This window comes from Eurytemora carolleeae, unplaced genomic scaffold, assembly GCF_000591075.1.
Source record: "Eurytemora carolleeae unplaced genomic scaffold, Eaff_2.0 scaffold106, whole genome shotgun sequence".
NCBI lineage: Eukaryota > Metazoa > Arthropoda > Copepoda > Calanoida > Temoridae > Eurytemora > Eurytemora carolleeae.
This window is the reverse complement of record NW_019396089.1, coordinates 98,735-117,714: the sequence shown is the minus strand read 5'-3', so window position 1 is coordinate 117,714 and position 18,980 is coordinate 98,735. Positions and strand designations below refer to the sequence as shown.

The 18,980-nt window shown below is 30.8% G+C and overlaps 1 protein-coding gene across 1 annotated transcript in view; it reads right to left on the bottom strand.

Annotated features, from left to right (window-relative positions):
* LOC111718377 (uncharacterized) overlaps positions 1-18,980 on the bottom strand; it is a 79,762-nt gene that overhangs the window by 48,951 nt on the left and 11,831 nt on the right. The window contains exons 2-4 of the mRNA XM_023493950.1: positions 4,682-4,926; positions 3,143-3,347; positions 814-896 (exon numbers count right to left, since the gene is read on the bottom strand). Coding sequence (XP_023349718.1) covers positions 814-896; positions 3,143-3,347; positions 4,682-4,744 — 351 coding nt within the window. The 5' untranslated portion in view covers positions 4,745-4,926. The remainder of the gene's footprint in view (positions 1-813; positions 897-3,142; positions 3,348-4,681; positions 4,927-18,980) is intronic.

Sequence of the window (18,980 nt, the reverse complement as noted above, 5' to 3'; positions counted from 1 at the left end):
CAGCTGTTTACACCTATAACAGGTTGTACTTCAATAACAACACCCCTCCCCCCCCAGCTGTTTACACCTATAACAGGTTCTACTTCAATAACAATACCATTGAATGATGGAAATAAATTGCTCCCTGTAATTTATTTAATGAGGCAGAGGGGACATTTAGTGAACCTCAATAGACTTCCTTTGTACCAGGCATGATACAAAGGAAAATTATATTCTATGATAAATGATGATATTTTACAATGAGAAAGCTGTAAGAAAATTTAAAAGTAATAGTTTTGAAAGTCTTCTTTGAAATTATAACGACCACGTTGTAAGTGAGTAGTAAAAAATACTGGAAAAGTTATGAGAAAAATAGGGTTAATTTTTGTTTCACAGAACGGACTGTGCTTTAAACCAAAACAAAGTTAAGAAATATATTATGATTTTGCAGAAACGGTTCTCAAAGTTGTATGTAGGTCAGACACGACTTTTACAAAGTTGATCTACATATATAATATATATTACATATATTCTTCGCCTTAGCAACATTTTCCTCCTTTTCTCATCTAGGCTCATCCTTACAATATTCTTCTCATCAAAAAAACGTTCTTTAATTTTAAAATTTGGAATAATTTGCGGCATTTTCCACTAGTTCTCAGGGAGTATCAAAAACTGCGCGTACACTGCAAGCGCTTTTAAGAATTCAACACAGTGTCAGGGCAAGCATTCGGATGTGGCTCGGACGAGAAAATTATGAGGATGAGGCTCGGATGAAGAAATTGTAGGGCTCCTGACGGCTATTTACAACTTTGAATTTTGAAAAAATCAGAGTACCTGTCCATAGGAGTCTACGACCTCCTCTCCTAGATCCAATTCCGTCCCTGGAGAACAGTTTTCTCCCTTGATTGCCTGACTTTCTGAAAAATAATTATACTTTTTCAACTGGGAATAATTTCTTGTATTATTAATACTAGAAAAAAGTTTTTCCGACTTTTTTATTTTGTATTTTTATTTTTAAGCCGCCAAAAAACTGTTGCCACCATTTTGACAACAAATGTCAGAAGCAGACAAATCTTCTATTTTTAACAAAAGTGAACGATAAGATTTTTTAATCTGCAATGTGTTACCAATAGAAAAATTAATAAAAATTTTCACGGTCGGTTATTGATATTAAAGATCAGTTTAGCGTGTGGTCCAAAGGATTCTCCCAAGGTCAATGAGAGACTGCGAAATGTGGGACAGCTATTTTCACGAATTATTAAACACATAATTGGTTCATATGAGATTGTTTTACTAGTGTCAATATAAGCTCAGGAGTTGTATTGATTAGTCACATTTAAACGAACAAATATGTTTTAAAGCTCATTTTCTATTTTAATTTAAAAAAAACATTTATATTGTGTTCTTGGACCCTTACAAAATGAAAAGCGGAAAGGGTTTTTACTTTTTACGTACTAAAAACTGAGAAACTTAACAAATATTAGTTTGAAAAAGCTGACTTCTATGCAGAAAGTCAGTAGGGAAAAAGAAAAAAGCATGTACATTTTCTTTATTTAGTTTGCAATATTGGACATGCACTTTGTAACGTTGAAATATAAAACTTTTGTGTATATACAGTCCTTACAAAGGATGAGACTGTAAAGACGACCGGAAACTCTAAAAATGTGACGATCCCATAGATAAATTCAGTATTCCGCCTTAGTTATAGTAATCTCTAAACCTTATATAATAATTTGGCAAAGAAAAAAATAAGATTACAGTTGCAGGGAATCGTGAATATATGTGAACGGTCAGTATAAATTTTGTACAGTCGTCTCTGAAGTATTATCCTTTGTGGGTAACCCTGTAGGTTAACAATGTTTAAACCTAATAATATTAAAGTATTCTATATTTTTTACGCAAACATGAACCCAATAATGAAACAGTTTTTGTTATAATTTAAGAACCTGTTCTCTGATATGATTACTTTATTTCATGAAATATGAATTCAGATTAAAAGTTAGAATATCGATAAATCTCATTTTTGCAAGAAAATTGCACAGGTCCAAGTTTCTTCATAATTCAAACGTAATTTAAAAGGTTTAAAGTAATTTACTCTTTCTAATATTATTTAACGTATCCCTTTGATCCTAAAATCTCTGATCGTAAAGATTTTTAATCTTATTTGTAGTTTTTGCAGCAACTTTAGTTTTATATAATCACATGCTTCTGACAATTCATGATTTGTAAAATAAACAATTGCTTTAATGGATGTAATTTTTTAGAGATTATTCGGTTATTCGGATGGTATCGAAGATTTTGAAATAACATGTGTCTCAGATTTTGCAAACACTATTAAAGGGATTGTAAACGTAACTTTAAGTGACCCTGTAACTGGTCATCGAGGCCTTAAAACAGCCAAAACAAATATTTAGTCACATAAAATTACGTCTAAAGTCCATGCAAAAAATTGTCTATAATAAGTGTTAAACGTTAGGCCCCTTTTTATACAAATTTTTCCGATTTATTTTGAAAAACAGTCCCAAAGTTGTCTTTATTACGATCTCTATAATTATTTTTTCAATTTTTTCTTTGGTAAACTTTGCTTTTTATAAAATGCCATAGTAAAATTGTTTGTTGCTGAAGATAGAAGGATTAAATATTTTCAGCATTATTTGAAAAATTGACTGAAAAAACTTCCTTGATATCGGTTTCTTTCCATAAAATTGAATGAAAATATTATTTCATTATTTATAGATTTTTCCCTGCATAAATTTAAGAAAAATTTTTCAATATTTTTCTTAAATTTATGCTCAAGTAATTTTTAATGATTAAAGTGATAGCTGATGGTCTATACCACAGCAAAGACAACAAAACCCAAATTACAAAGGTTTCATATGAAACCATTTTTAAGTCTTTGACGCAAAGGTTCATACCATCAGTGACCGAATTTAAAACGGTTTAAATTTAAGTCGCAGCTTAAATATGGTTGGATCCACTTAAAATTGTATCAAATGTTTCAAGATTTAAGCCGGCGCTTAATTTAAACCAGGTTTTGGCAGATTTAAACCGCGGCCGGCTCAAATTCTTTAAATTCCATCTCAGGTTTCAAACATTAGAAAATTTAAGTTTGTGGTAACATTTCAAAAATAACAGAATAATTAAATTTTTCTTCTTTACTCACCTATCATGTTTAGAAGCTCATTGATTTTTCTCATCTTCAGCTGTGGATCAATCTCTTCATCTTCAAGCTCACTCTTCTCATCTACCTCAAGACCTTCATCATGATCTTTCATAGAGCTCTCAGTGATCATCTCAGGATCAAGATCAGTGAAATCTGCCAAATCAGATTCTATCTCAAGGGAGCGCTTTAAACGCATCTTGTAAACCTAAAGGGAAAAAAATAAATGTTTCCAATTGTTTTTTTATAAAGGGATTGGTAATGTTATTACAAGTGATCAAGTCATTAAACCTTGATCTCAGCAGTGAGAATTAATATTAGAAAGATTCAAGTCAGAGTAAAAGAGGAAAAAAGAAAATTATTAATTTTTAGAAATCACAGTATTTTTACATATATGTTATGGTCCAATGAAGGTTTTGTTATAAATGTATGGTTTAAACTTGTTAACAGCATTATACATTCAAAAATGAAAGTTGTGAACAATAAGAACAATTTTAAAATGGTCACTTTCTAGGGTTATTGACTTTATACCCATAGCTGATGAAAATAGAGAAAATAGACATCAAAAATATAATGTTAATTGAATAGGCTCTAGTCTGTATATTCACACAATACCATGCTCAATTCTTTGTGTAGATGCTGTCTGCTTTTGACATATTATCTGTTATTTATCATAGAATATTAAGATTTTATAATATTCTATTGATTCGCACTGAAAGAAAACTATCATATAAAAAATGACAGAAACAAAATATAAAAAATAAAATATGAAATATAAAAAAGGGACAAATTATTTTAATACGCAAATATACCTAAAACTATGTTAAATACAGCAATGTAATGGTTTCACATGGGTTTATCAAATTAGTTGACAAAACCGGAAAATGTAAACAGCAGATAACCTTAAACACAATATATTCTATACAGCAGGGAACCTTAAACGCAATATATTCTTTACAGCAGGGAAGGGAACCTTAAACTCAATATATTTTGTACAGCAGGGAACCTTAAACACAATATATTCTTTACAGCAGATAACCTTAAACACAATACATTCTGTACAGCAAGGAACCTTAAACACAATATATTCTGTACAGCAGGGAACCTTAAACTCAATATACTCTGTACAGCAGGGAACCTTAAACTCAATATATTCTGTACAGCAAGGAACCTTAAACTCAATATATTCTGTACAGCAGGGAACCTTAAACACAATATATTCTGTACAGCAGGGAACCTTAAACTCAATATATTCTGTACAGCAAGGAAACTTTAACGCATTATATTCTGTACAGCAGGGAACCTTAAACTGAAAATATTCTGTACAGCAGGGAACCTTAAACACAATATATTCTGTACAGCAGGTAACCTTAAACTGAATATATTCTGTACAGCAGATAACCTTAAACTGAAAATATTCTGTACAGTTGTGTCTGATGTTTCATCCTTTTTGGTAATCCTGTTTTATAAATGTTAAACTCTGCGATATATTTTTTAAAATTTTATATTTTTTTAATAAACCAAACAATGATAGATAGATACCTGATGGGATTGAATGGAGCTTGACATTGAAGCAATGATGATAAAAGCACGAAAGAATTGCATGTTAAAACCTCTCAACTGTGTCTCTACTTTTTATCACTTTTTCTCTTTTCCACGGTAGGCAACACAATCCTTTTAGTCCTGCACTGTAGAGGTTATAAACCCACTCTTTTATATCGTATTTTTTCAATAATCATACATTATAGAGTCCCACAGTTCTGTATCTTCAGATTGAGCTGGCTGCCCTGAAATTATAAAACGAATTAATAAAAACACAATATATATTAAACAAATATAATTAAATACAGTGATAACCAGAACACTCTGGAAAAGTAAGACGACCTTCAAACTCAAGATTATAGTTCATTGACTATGAGAAACATAAATTGAGCAATGAAAACAGACCCAGTTCACAGATTTCATTAATAACTACAGTCATAACCAGAAAACTTTGGAATATGAAATAAACTTTTAGACTCAAGTTAGGACAATAAACATTAAGTTCAGCGATGTTGCAGTGTAAGGACCCATTACATTTAATAAGTGATTTGATAACTTGACAACATCAAATTCACTTCAGCATTGCTTTCATGCTGTTTTCCTATTCTATAGTTCTGTAGATAAACTATTTACTTTGTAGCAACATGAAATACTCTTATATATTACTTAAAGGGACTGTAAAGGAATAATGAAAAGTGGTATTGGCTGAAACCTCAGGAGTTTATTAAGAGACAGTTCTATCTGATGTTCCTGTCTTGAGAAATTGATACAAAACTGTGGTGTCAAAACTATAACAAAACATATATATGTAAGATTTTGTATAAGATTCGTAGTATAATAAACAGATCATGTTCAGCAAAGACGCAACCAATCTGAAAACAACGATATCCCAGAGGAGCCTGAGAAACTCAAGTTTGCTCCTATTATTATTTGAATTTAATAATTTTTCATTTTTAATAGATATTATTGATAATATTATTTATGCGTCCGGAACATGTCACCAGAACTCCAACCATTGACAGTGCAGTATTATTGCCATGTGTCTCCGTCTGTATCACGTGACCAGCATACTGCACTGACATTGGAAGGTGTTCTGGTCATGTGATATGGACGTATATACGTTTAAGTGTAATTTTGACAGGAACACCAGATAGATGTCTCGTTCAACTCCTGAGATTCAGCCTATACCTCCTTTCATTTTTCCTTTCACTCCATTGAAAGGTCATCTCCCTATTCCAGAGAATTTGTAGTTGTGCAGTAAAGCAGAAAACTGAAAACATGGGTCCGTTGATGCAATTTTAAGTAACTAAACCCGTTATGTCAAATGTTCGAGTCACAGCGGTAAAATTTTACCAGAGCAAATAAAAGACACTTGCGGAATGCGGATTCATGCAGCGCCGGAAAAGAAGTAAATTTTGTCTGTAAAGGGTGAAAAGAAACATGCGCGTTACCTTTTCGTAATTTAAACGCTTAAAGCGCTCTTTAAACTTAATGTAAGCCAAGCAAAATACATCCTAATAAGATGTATGTATTAAAAAAGAATTTATAAACTATATGCAAACAATGTAATATTTCCATCTTTATTTTTGCAAGACTTCAGTTTTTACTCAACTTTTTTGAGCCAAGTACTGGTAAGTTTATAATCAATAGGAAATAATCATGCAATCAAACATTTAGTTTAGAAAATATGAAAGTTGTTGATAAAATGACAAGAACCATAATTTTCCTTTATTTCAATCATTAAGGGTTTTTAAATTAACTGAAATTGCCTCTAACTCCTACTATATATACATATATATATATACTAGAAATTCAAGGCGCTTCGCGCCCTTCTTTCTAGCCTTAGAGGGCGCTTCGCGCCCATCTTCTAAATTTTATTTTTTAAAATCTAGATATTTATTTATGTATCAAGGTTATTATAGTTTACAAGATTGTTAATATGGATTTAACACAAAACTTTCTTGCGATGTTATTATGTACATACAATTGTAAATCAATAAGGTCGAAATCTAATTTTAACAAATACATTTTTTTACGTTTTTTCATGTCTGGATTGCTGGTAAATTTATATTTAAGTATTGATAAAGCAGCAGTTCGAGAGAAAAAACTACATTATGTATTAAAGGATAGCATACTTTTATGAAATATGACTGGGAGATACTACAAACACAGTGTGTGTTATATCTTATTGGAAAATGTTACAATTAACAGTGTGCATGCTTTCACATAAACATACACGGGGGCGAGTTTCCCTTTTTACATTAAAGAAAATTATTGTGAGCTTCAAAACGAGAAACATTGACCGTTCCTCGTTAATATTGAAGCTACGTAGTTATGGATAAAAGAAAAGATTATTATATATGAGAAGTATTTTTCTATCAGGGAAGATTGATTTTAGCATCATTTTAAGCGAAATTATGTTAACTCGTTAATATTGAGGCTTCAACAGCAAGGTGAAAGAAGGAACATAAGAATTAAGAAATATACTAAATAAGAACATTATTAAAATATCAAAATATTAAAATAAGACTATAGAATATTTTATTGTGTTTATTAAGACTTAATGAATAATTGGAGAAGTAGATGAACATTAAGTGAATCAATTATTTAACTATTCTACTGATTAGTCGACATTATTTGCAACAAAATAGGTTCAATTTATACCAGTAGTTGAAGAGCAAACTGACAATTTACAGCAGTAATTGAAGAGCAAACTGACAATATATAGCAGTAGTTGAAGAGCAAACTGACAATTTACAGCAGTAGTTGAGGAGCAAACTGACAATATATAGCAGTAGTTGAAGAGCAAACTGACAATATATAGCAGTAGTTGAAGAGCAAACTGACAATATATAGCAGTAGTTGAAGAGCAAACTGACAATATATACATTTTTCACGTGATAAAATAATCGTACACGATATACACAAGACAAATGTTGTTTTTTTTAGATGTTTTTTGTTTTTGTAAAAATTTCTAAATAATTTGCTTTTAATATTATGATCGAGCCCAATATTGCCTGATGTTGAGTGGCTTGATAAAGGATTATATACCGATGCATATTTTTGGATGCATTTTTATTCTTTAACATATAATTCTTTACACAAGAGAATTATGAGCGAAATTAAAAGTTTAGAATCTGAACCATTGGGTGTTTCTATGAGAGCTGTTATTTTTTACTTCTTGACAAACATTTTACAGAAAACAAACCCGTTATTTCAATAATTTGGTTCTAGAACATGAGTTAATCATTTTCTGTAAATAAAGTACTTGTAACTTCAAGTGCCCCTCTGTACAAATAGGGGTATGTCAAATTTACAACGGTACCCTGTAAGCCTTAGTCTAATAACATAAAATAAAACTACCTTACTGCAGTGTCAACTCAACACAACTTAAATGTTACATCGAAAAAACTCAAAAATACAGATTTAAAAAGCGCAGTTTAAAAAAATCCAATGTTATATTTATCTTCTGCTTCTTTTAGAAATTAAACATTTCTAAATATATTTATTTCACATATAAAACAGCTTGCCAAACAGTGTTTAACATTTTTTGTGTAGAGAAATAAGGATAACTCCATCATCCTTGAGCATTTACTGGTTTATAGGGTCCTGTTATCAATCGGACATGTCACTAATTAATTTAGTTATCCCTTAAAATGACACTTACAGTCCCTTAAATCTTAAACATGGGCTTGAGCGGCAGGCGTTGGTTTAGATTTTTCCTTAGCACAAAATATTTGATGTAATAATGATATTTGAGCATTCAATAAACTGAATTAACCTTTATTATTGAAAATTAATCAGAAACTGTCTTCAATAAAGAAAATTAATTATTGACATCGCTAGCATACAAACCATCTTTGCTCCATATTTCTTAAAACGAGACCTTTCGAATTAAAGTACAGAAAGAGTCCTTATAAAGCTACTATTTACTATTTTGTCAACCAATATCGATTATTCATTTAATTTTAGATAAAGCCATAACTTGACGATAAAGATATATTATTAGAATCATCAAAAATAACAAAAATTTTAAAAGAATCTTCTCAAAAATTTGAAATAACAACAATTAAGGAAATGAGTTTTTGAAGACTTAAATTTTCTAATTCCCATACCTATGCAACTTAAATGTTAATATTTTAAACTATTTGATTTAACAAAATTCATAGTTTGAAACATCTAAGGTCTACGACATTGGGTTTGCAAAGATATAGGGATTAGATTATCAGAGTTTGTGGCAAAGACTCAATTCCTTTACGAAAGTATATATCATTACAACTTCATTGTTTTAGATCTGCGAATTATATTAATTAATTGAACAGAAACATCGGATAGAAATATGCCGATAATTTCTTGACTGTATAAGGTTTAGTGTTAAATTCTTTTTAATTTTTACATTTCCTTTAAAATTATACTTAAATTGTGAAAGTTTTGTAAAAATATTAAAATTGTGAAACTTTTATAATTTAGAATTAACCTTGGGCTCGTAAATCATCTATTTCTTGTAAATATTTAATAAGCTTGATATACTTCAGATAGTAAAACTTAACTACAAACCATTAAATCTTTATTATGCATTCACTTTTATACAACCTTGCACTAATTCACCCTATTTTAATAAATGCTTAAATGTATAACTTAATAAACCCAACCTACCAACTGCAATCTCTAACCTTCTTCAAAAAATATTTATAACTTAAGGATGAAAGGAGAGCTGTATATGAAAACAGATGTAATTCATCAAAGCTCTCCTGCTTTAGTAGTTTTACATATATTTAATGTACTCATGTTTTGGTAATTTAATATATTTAATGTACTCAATACTCATGTTTTGGTAATTACTTTTATAAGTTATTATTACTGCAGAAAAATATATAATTTGATTTGATTTGAATTATTCCAAAGTAAAAACGTTAAAAAAGTACTCATTTCTACCTATATATACTTCGCTTGTTTGTATCCATTAAGCGTAAAAACGGCTGAACCGATCGGGCCCAAACTTTGCGTGAGACCTCCCGTGGCCCCAGGGAAGGTTTATAAATGATCAAAAATTTTAAAATTTGCCTATTTTCATTAAGTTTTGAAAATCCACGAAATTTTTTGTTTGTGCTTTACAATGTAAACAAAATCAAAATGTTCACAATTGAAATAGAAGATGGACGCGAAGCGCCTAGTGACTACAAATTTTATAATGTGATTTAACTCCAGGGCCAGTGGGACTTTTTTTTCTTTTTTCTAAAAGGACACTAATTAAATTATTTGCAAGATATATTCTCCCGGGTCCGAAATAAATTTACTAAAAAGAAAAATCTAAAATTGAAATAGAAAACTTTCATTTATACTCTTATTTAAAAAGGTTAGAGGCAAGTTCTTGCTCCAGAAATAAAATAAACCCCGCTAGAGATTCTTTATAATTAACTATCGATCTATCCTTTCACGTCAAGTTAAAATAAATGTTCACGTTAAATTGAAATGTCAAATGTTTTCAATAATAACTCCTAAAGATCTATAAAGAAGAAATAACGAATTGTGCAACCAATAATAACTAGTTTTTTACTTGGGCAAAAATAAAAAAATTAAAACCTACGAAGTAAAACCAGAAAGGATTTGAGTTTTGCCACAAATGCCAATTTTATAATACCTAAATCTCAACAACCAGATGATGCATACCTTTCACATTTCGAACTTACATTGTTTCATCCACCAGAATTCATAGTTTTAAATATCTACGGTCTACGACATTTGGTTTTAAAGAAATTGGGATTTAAAAATCAGAGTTTGTGGCAAAAACTCAATTCCTTTATCATATTTTTGACCATAGATGAAAGTGATTTGCATTGTAAAGACCCAAATTTAATCTTTTAACATTATGAAACATATTATCAAATATATGACATTAATATTAAAGGGAGAGGCTGGCTAGACCTGGTAGTTGAGCTAAAAGTGCAGTATTGTAGAGAAATTTTCAGGATTGATTTGTGATTTACTATGAGAAGATTTCAGGGTGTGGTATAACTGCGAAAATTCAATCTTCAAAATCCTCATAGTTTGTCCATTCTGGAGGGATGGTTTTAAGAATCAGGTTTTTTGAATTACTCAATAACGACGATGAAAAAAGTTACAAAAATTATGCAATCAACTTGAAAAAGACTAATGCCGTAGACATACCAGAAAATATTAGAGAGGCGATTAGTTGTTTTGCAACAAATTTCTCAATAGAAATTTGTGAAGAAATATATGGTAAAATTTTAAAAAATTACAAACTTTTGTTTGTTTTTTTATCTTCATGACAGAAATAATCTCAAGAACTGACGAGGGTCAACCTAAACCGAAATATATTTTCAATAAAATGTGGAACTAGCACATCTACTTTTTTCTCTACAGAGGTTTGGTCCATCACCATCACCGAATTTTAAAACTTTTTCTATAACATCCACTCTCCACTAAACGCTAATATATCTTCAGTCAGTGTACCACAAATTACTGCAGACCGCACAAAGCTTAGTTTAGGGTGCATAATTCATATTGAAAGTCTATACGACCAGTGGCNTACCCCCCCTAATAACTTTCAGATTTCGCCCCCCCCTCAGAAAAGGCCTAGTTGCGCCACTGTATACGACATATAGTTGCAACTTGCAAAGATATATTTCAAAGGATTAGACAGTGTGAATTAGACAAAAGGTGAAGGTAAAAAATGTATGCGACATTACTTGTACAACCTTTTAAACCAAAATAATCAAACCCATGCAAAATATATTTAGAAATATTAAAAATGTATATCCCATATATTAAACCTATCTAATAAGCATAATGAAATAAATGAAAAGGATCAAATGAAAAGGTCTGCTCTGTTGTTACGCAGTTGAATAATCTAAACAAATGTACATCCCCCCCCCCTCCACACTTTTCAACTCCAATGATCTAGAATTCCTTTGAAATGCAAAATGTTGACAAAACCCATGAATTTGGATACAGATCTGAATTATGCATTCCCATCTGTTTTGTAGGATACTATGCATTCTAAACCATAACTTTTAAATCCTGGAGAAAAAAATACTCATACAAAAAAAGATTTCAACAAATGCGAATCATATATTTTGAAGATTTTATTTCAGAAACCTGAAGATGTATTTTTTGACGGAATATGATTTTTCTGAAAACAATTTTTTTATCTTTAAATGAAGAGACAGTCCCCCATCCCCCTTCATACCCAAAAGTCTAATTTGATTGACCCTTACACGAAGTGCAGTGCAGAGCTCTAACTGAAATCCAATTTAAGGTGTTCTTTACTGTGCAAGAGGGTTTCGCCCCCTTATATAAAAGATTTCAGTAATAAGACTAATACAGTACATTAAACTATTTAACGACCAAATAGAAATTTAATAATTCATTGAGTTTTGTCTGAATTACACCATCATTTCTCATTCTAAGCGTTAGATGCCTAATTTAAGCATCATAAAATGTCTATTAGAATATTTTCTTTCGCCTAAACGGTTCATAAAAAAGTCTTTTCAATTTCAAAAAACCCTCAATTTCAGTACAACCAAGGTTTGCAGTTTGAAGTCTTTGATGAAATAGGAGCTGAAAGAGTTTACTGTAATTCTAAAAAAAACTTTTTAATCTTGATTGGAGAGTCCTTACAAATGAAGCAACACGTAACTCAACTTGCAATTTTTTATCACTATATTTTTGCAAGGCAACAATCTACATAATTCAGAAATGAATAATTATGCAAGGCTCAGGCCTAAAAATAGGTTACGCCTTATGTTTTAAAGGTTAAGTATTATTCGGGTCGGGACTAACATTGAACGTTATTGTTGGGACTAAATGATGTAAACCAATCTCGCAAAATAAAAATAAAAACATGTTAATGGTATCTATATAAATATTTAATACGTATGACAATATGAAATCCTCTGCTTCACTAAATTTGCAAATTCAACCTAAATCATTTCTCAAATAATATTGAATCTTAGTCAGGAAATCTCTACATTACATTGCACGTTCGGAGAATTCTAAAATAACCCCCCCCCCCTTCCAACCCTCATTATAATCTAAAATTTGTTCGGTTTGATGAATTTAATCCTAGCTAAAAGGGGGGGGGTGATTGCATCCTTTTTATGTTATAATACTATGGTTTAATGATTTTCCATAGGCTTGTATAGTTTAACAAATGTGTCCAATAAAATCCAATCTAATTTTAGATTACATTTTCACAAGGAGTTGTTGTTTCAAACCTTTGCTAGCCCCTGATACCTGAGCTGGTTTTACCATTACTTAATTTTGTGGTTTTCATGTATTTTCAGGATAAAGTATCAAAAGAACCATGCTTAGCTGTACAGTGTACAGTGTACAGTGTACAGTGTACAGTGTACAGTGTACAGTGTACAGTTTGATGTGCGTGATATATCCAGGAGTAATAACTACAATTCAAAATCTCGACTATTTCTGAATATCAAAAGTGTCACAGTAGTATTGAGATCAAGCTTTGTAGATTTGTGCTTTTTCCGGATTGAGTTCTGACCTGCTCTGGGTGGCTAGCTATAAAGTATCATGGTTTTTTGATTTTTAAAGGAATCAAGTTTTTGACACATACTTAAATTTTCTCAGGTTTACGACATTAGATGGAAAAGATAAAGGCATTAGAAAATCATAGTTTAGGCAAAAACTCAATTCCTTTGTATGGGTTATTTCAGCTTTCTGGATTAATAATTCACGCAGAAAATATTTTACAAAAAACTTGTAAATAAATAAAGATTTAGGAGTAGAGTAACATTATTATCTATTCTTGCATATATTAGATGGGTCTTATCCATATTTGATTGTGAAGGATAATAAATAGTACAATAATAAAATACAATAAAAGAAATATTAATATTAAATATTTCATCACTCTACTACAGCTGAAAGGTATATATCTGCAGGAAGGAAGATATCACTCTTTTGTTGAAAATTAAATAAAAAGGAAATTTAATAAATCTGCAGCTTCTGAAACCTATAGTCCCGTTTTCACCAACTTAATTCATTACTATTTGGGACTTTTACCCATTTAAAAGAGAAATAATAATTTTGCAAAGCTCATTTTGGCAATAAACTTTATGCAAAAATATTGTAAAAAATAAGAAATTAGAAAACCCATATTCTTGTGAGGGGATATAACAATTAATTTGTAGAAATGGAAGTAACTATATAAACACTCAATAAATTGAAAAGTATTACTTTTCATAATTTCTTATATCTTTATGCAAAGCAAAATGTATAATATGAAGAATTCGCTAGTTTTAAGTTACATAGATTATAAGTTCTGCAAAATAAAGACTACAAGGTTACATTGAATTAAATTTCAGAATCAAATTTTACGATATACGCAATACGAATTACGAACAATATAGATGCTAAAATATTATCTCATGTTTTCAGATATGTTTTCACCAAACAGAAAATCTAATACCCATTTCTCCATGTTAAATATCCTAAAAGTTATGCTGCATAATATTACCATACTTATGCATATTAAAATAATCATAATCAAACTTAATTCTACAATTTGTATAAATTAAACCAAACTCATAAAATTTTTGAAGACCATGGATATTAATTTCTTAGGTAGCATGTGTAGATTTTAAAAGGTTCCCCTAAGTACAACAGTTTTAACTGTCTATACCTGTCTCTTACTGTCTGTAACAGGCTTTAACTGTCTTTAACTGTCTTTAACTGTTTGTAATTGTTTGTTAAAGACTGCAGTAACTGTCTGTAACTCTCTGTTACTGTCTGTTACTGTCTATATTTGTTTGAAACTGACTGTAACTGTCTGTAACTGTCTGTAACTGTATGTAACTGTCTGTTACTGTCTGTAACTATCTGTAACTGTCTGTAACTGTATGTAACTGTCTGTAACTATCTGTCACTGTATGTAACTGTCTAGTGTCTACAACTGTTTATATCTGTCTGTCACTATCTGTAACTGTCTATATCTGTTTGTAACTGTCTTTAACTGTCTGGAACTGTCTGGATCTGTCTGTAACTGTCTATAACTTTCTGTAATTAGAAAGCATGAAAAGTAACTATTAATGTTTATCCCTGTTTTCTAAAAATAATGACATTGAGGAAAAGTATCAGAGGTCAACATGCAATATTATCCAACAGTAAAACTATAAAAATACACCAATCAAAAATTAGAATGAAAACATGCAATTTTTTTTTAATCTTGAAAAAAAAGATCAATTTTTAGGTTAAAAAAAATATCTTGTTCCTTCTTGAACAAACAAAGGTTTAAAGGGTCTAGGTACCGGCGTTAATCAGACATTCCACTCTTACAATGGTTGTTTACTTTAAATTACGGAAACAGTCCCTTATAGCAATTATTTTAAAAAGAAAACTACAGTGAAGAAAATATATTTTCTTTTTTTATTCCTGAACTGTTGCAGATTAGGTTTACTTTAATGCTTTTAAGATTGCTAAGCAAAAACTAACCTATTTATTATGATTCATTGATATCTATAGAGTTGTTTCTATTTTATATGTCACATCTTAGCTCATGAACCCCTTCAACGATTTCCGACCAATTTCATGATTGGGAAACTTAGAAGAAGAACCACGGTAATGTTCTAAGTTGAGTAAGTCGACCTATAGAGGGAAAACTCAGTTTTCAGGCAAAGCTGGGTATATGGTGCTTGAGAATGTCCAACATAAGACACAGTATCCAGCAATAAACTATATTAAATTCAAGTGCGGAAAACCACGGGAGTAACTATGAGTAACCTGAGCCCGCGATTTAAAAAATTCTGGGAAATATGGCTCGGGTCTAAGCTGTCGTTGGACCTTATTTACGGCTTGAGCTTTCGGATTAAAGCTGAATCTAATTTTCCACAGAGTTGAATTAAAAAAACCGGTTTAATATTCTATTTGGCGGATTTTCATGGTAGAAATTAGCACATTCCCAGTTTTTATGAGAACAAGGCGCTTAATTGAGTCTTATTTTCCACTAAAACCAATCAAAGTGGTTTTATTTTCATTGGGCCTAACTCCTTAAGTCGAGCCGAAGATCTTGCAGCTGTCAATCACGTGACACAAGCTGTTGTTAGAGTTGGGTCGAAGACTGGGTCTTAAAGTTGGGTTTAAGGAATTACGACTCGAGCCGAAGCTTTTAAATCGCGGGCTCTGGACAACGCTGGGTTCTCTGCTAGTTTTCTCATGTTTTTAAATTTATAAAAAAAATGGGCTATTTGAAAATATAAAAAGAATTTACCATCGACCGGTAACAGGCCCTATGGATTGGAAAAAAAGTTATTTTGCAAAATTTGTCAAGTAATTTCAAAGTGAAAGTGACAAAATGAGAGAGCTATGGCAAAAATAAAGATAGAGGGGGCGTCAAATGTCCCTCTTCCCATTTCAGCATGTTTAGGGTTAAGAAAAAAGAAACAAAGAAAAACTGTATACAAATAATGTGTCGTGATATACCCCTAATATTCCTTTATATATAATAAAATTTTTATAAGTTGATAGTGTTTTGTTTAAAAATTATCTACTAATAAGAGTTAATTGTTAATATAATTAAGCTCATCTTACATGTACTAACAAGCAACTGTATTGCTATATATTTATGTTATATTTATGTTGGTGTCAGAGATAAGAGAGTAAGAGAGATCAACCACAGAAGGTTCTATTGTGTACAGCTTACTACAAGGCATCTGCATTTTGGGATATATTGCATACAAAATACAAAATCTTCAAATATAGACTCAATTCATAAATGCTATGTTTCATGTTAAAAATTGGAGTATTTCTTTAAAAGTTGTAAAACTTAACCCCTGAATGGGAATTATATGCAACAAGTGGCCATTAGATGGCAGTCAAAAAACCTTTCATGAAACTGTAGCATGGCGTGCTGGGACACTTTAGACCTGCTTAGCCTATCCAGGTAGAGAATGAGCGCAGTCTGGTTAGTCTGTGATTGGTGCACAATGTTAACTGTACACCGTACATAAACAGATCTTGTAACTATACAGTACAGCAGCAGCCTAATGTAATCTGTTATAAGATTTGTATTTAGGGAAATAATTACGATTAATTATGAACAGTGCTTGTAAGCCCGAATTGAGCTTCCACTTTCATTCATACATCAGCACAAGATAAATAATTGAACTAGCTTTAGATGGTTTAACTACATTTATATAATTAATAAGCGCCCACCTCTACCGTCTAACTCGTCTAACAAATTAAAATAACCCTAATGATAATTAAATTCACAGACTTTAGGTCGCAAAATGACAAACGTTGCAATTTATTATGATTTTTAAGGAATAAAAACAAACCCTTTTCAGCAGTTTTTGTTTATTTTCAAGAAAATTATTAAATATCCACTATCAGTTAAAAACTATTGTATCCTTCAGTCAATACCTGCTTTGTACTAAATAAGTATTTCACAAGAAACCAATAAATAAAGAAGTAAATTGATGGTGAGGTATATTTTCTTCTGATCATTTGCCTCTTCTTTTTATCTATTTTATCTATATTTAAAAAAATAAATTTATAAGTAAATTATAAAAACATTCCAAAAGATTTAAATAAAACCATTAATATCTGTTTGGGTGTTTGTTTGTTTGTATGTCATGAGCATTACTCATATACCACTTAACTCATTTGCTTCAAAATTTGATTGGAAACTTGGTAATACCACGGGAGTGTTCCAAGGTCAATTAAAAACTTAGTTTCCAGGCAACCCCGAGTTCCCATCTAGCTTGCAAGAAATAAGCCTTTTAATTATTAGGATACAAAACTTGTTAATGGTTACATATAAATTCAATACCTCTAAAGGATTTTATTGACGAATAATTTAAAAATAATTTATAACCCCCCTCTCCCCCCCCCCTCCCTAGGCCCCGTTCTTTTGAAAAGCTATTTTTTTGGTGAAACAATATTACTCTTGACGTCAGGAAGACCCTTAAAAAATAAAGATAATTTTAGAAAAATTGAAAAATATCATTGTTAAGAAACCAAACATTTAAAAAATGTTCTTAGTTATTTTGTATTTTATAAGGACTGTAGGAGTTAAACGCAAAAATAAAAAGAAAAAAAAACAGACTAATACATGGTGGCCGGGGAAAGTTTTTCCTTATTCCCCGGGGACAAAAATCCAAAGTTATATCCCGAGTGGGTTTCGGTTACATAGGAATTGTTATGAAACATGACAATAATAAGAATGAATGATGAATCGAATATATTTATTTTGTTTTCTTCCTTCTTATCTGCAGATTATATCGAAATAGGCTGGTTAACCAGGAGGTGGTAACTTTTGAATAAGATCAGGCCCAAGTCTAGATTTGAAAATATCACTGATCCAAAGGAATTGAACCTTTTCTGATCCCTATATCTTTGCATCTAAAAGTGTATCCCTGGAAGTATCTAAAAGTGTATAATTGAAGTATCTAAAAGTGTATCCCTGGAAGTATATAAAAGTGTATCCCTGGAAGTATCTAAAAGTGTATCCCCGGAAGTATCTTAAAGTGTATCCCTGGAAGTATCTAAAAGATATGAAGATATATTCAATCTTTGACCAGAAATGATATAATTTAGTCCGAGTAAATGGTGGAATATGACGGGGGGATAGAGTGCATTATTAATGGAAAAAAGAATGCTTATAAGAAATAGAAAATATTGAATAGCTTTTATATTCATTCATATATATGTTCATGATAAATATAATTATTGTGATATGAGGCATAATTGATTGAATGCCATTTTATGACCGGACATAGTTGGTCAAAATATGATATTGACAGTCAAACTTTTGTTAAGCATAAGAGAAATGATTTTAAAAATTTAGAAACGCCGAAATATCCTGAAACTCTAATTTAAAGAAAAAGGTATCAAACATTTATTTAAAACTTTGAAAAAATACCTTTTTGTGCATAACTGTATACCCTATATGCGTAATTTTACCTATAGGGTGGCTTACTAAACGTAAAAGTTAAGACTAGTTATACAAATAAAGTTCAAGATTTCCGCTAAAAGCTGCATCATGAATAATGGCAAATAAATTGACTATTTTGTTAAGAAGTAAAAAATACTCCATAAAAGTTTTAAAGTTGAAAAAATTACTTATCTCTTTATTCACGTGAGGCAACATCAAAGATGATATAAAAATTGGAATGAATATTACATTGCCTTGGCTTCCTTCAACCTTGTTGGGTCCCAAAGCATCCCTCGCTACGCTCGTGACGCAAAAATATCAAAACATCAAATGCCAATGATCAAATGCCTAATTATGGAGTATAAAACGCAGTACGTTTCAATTAGG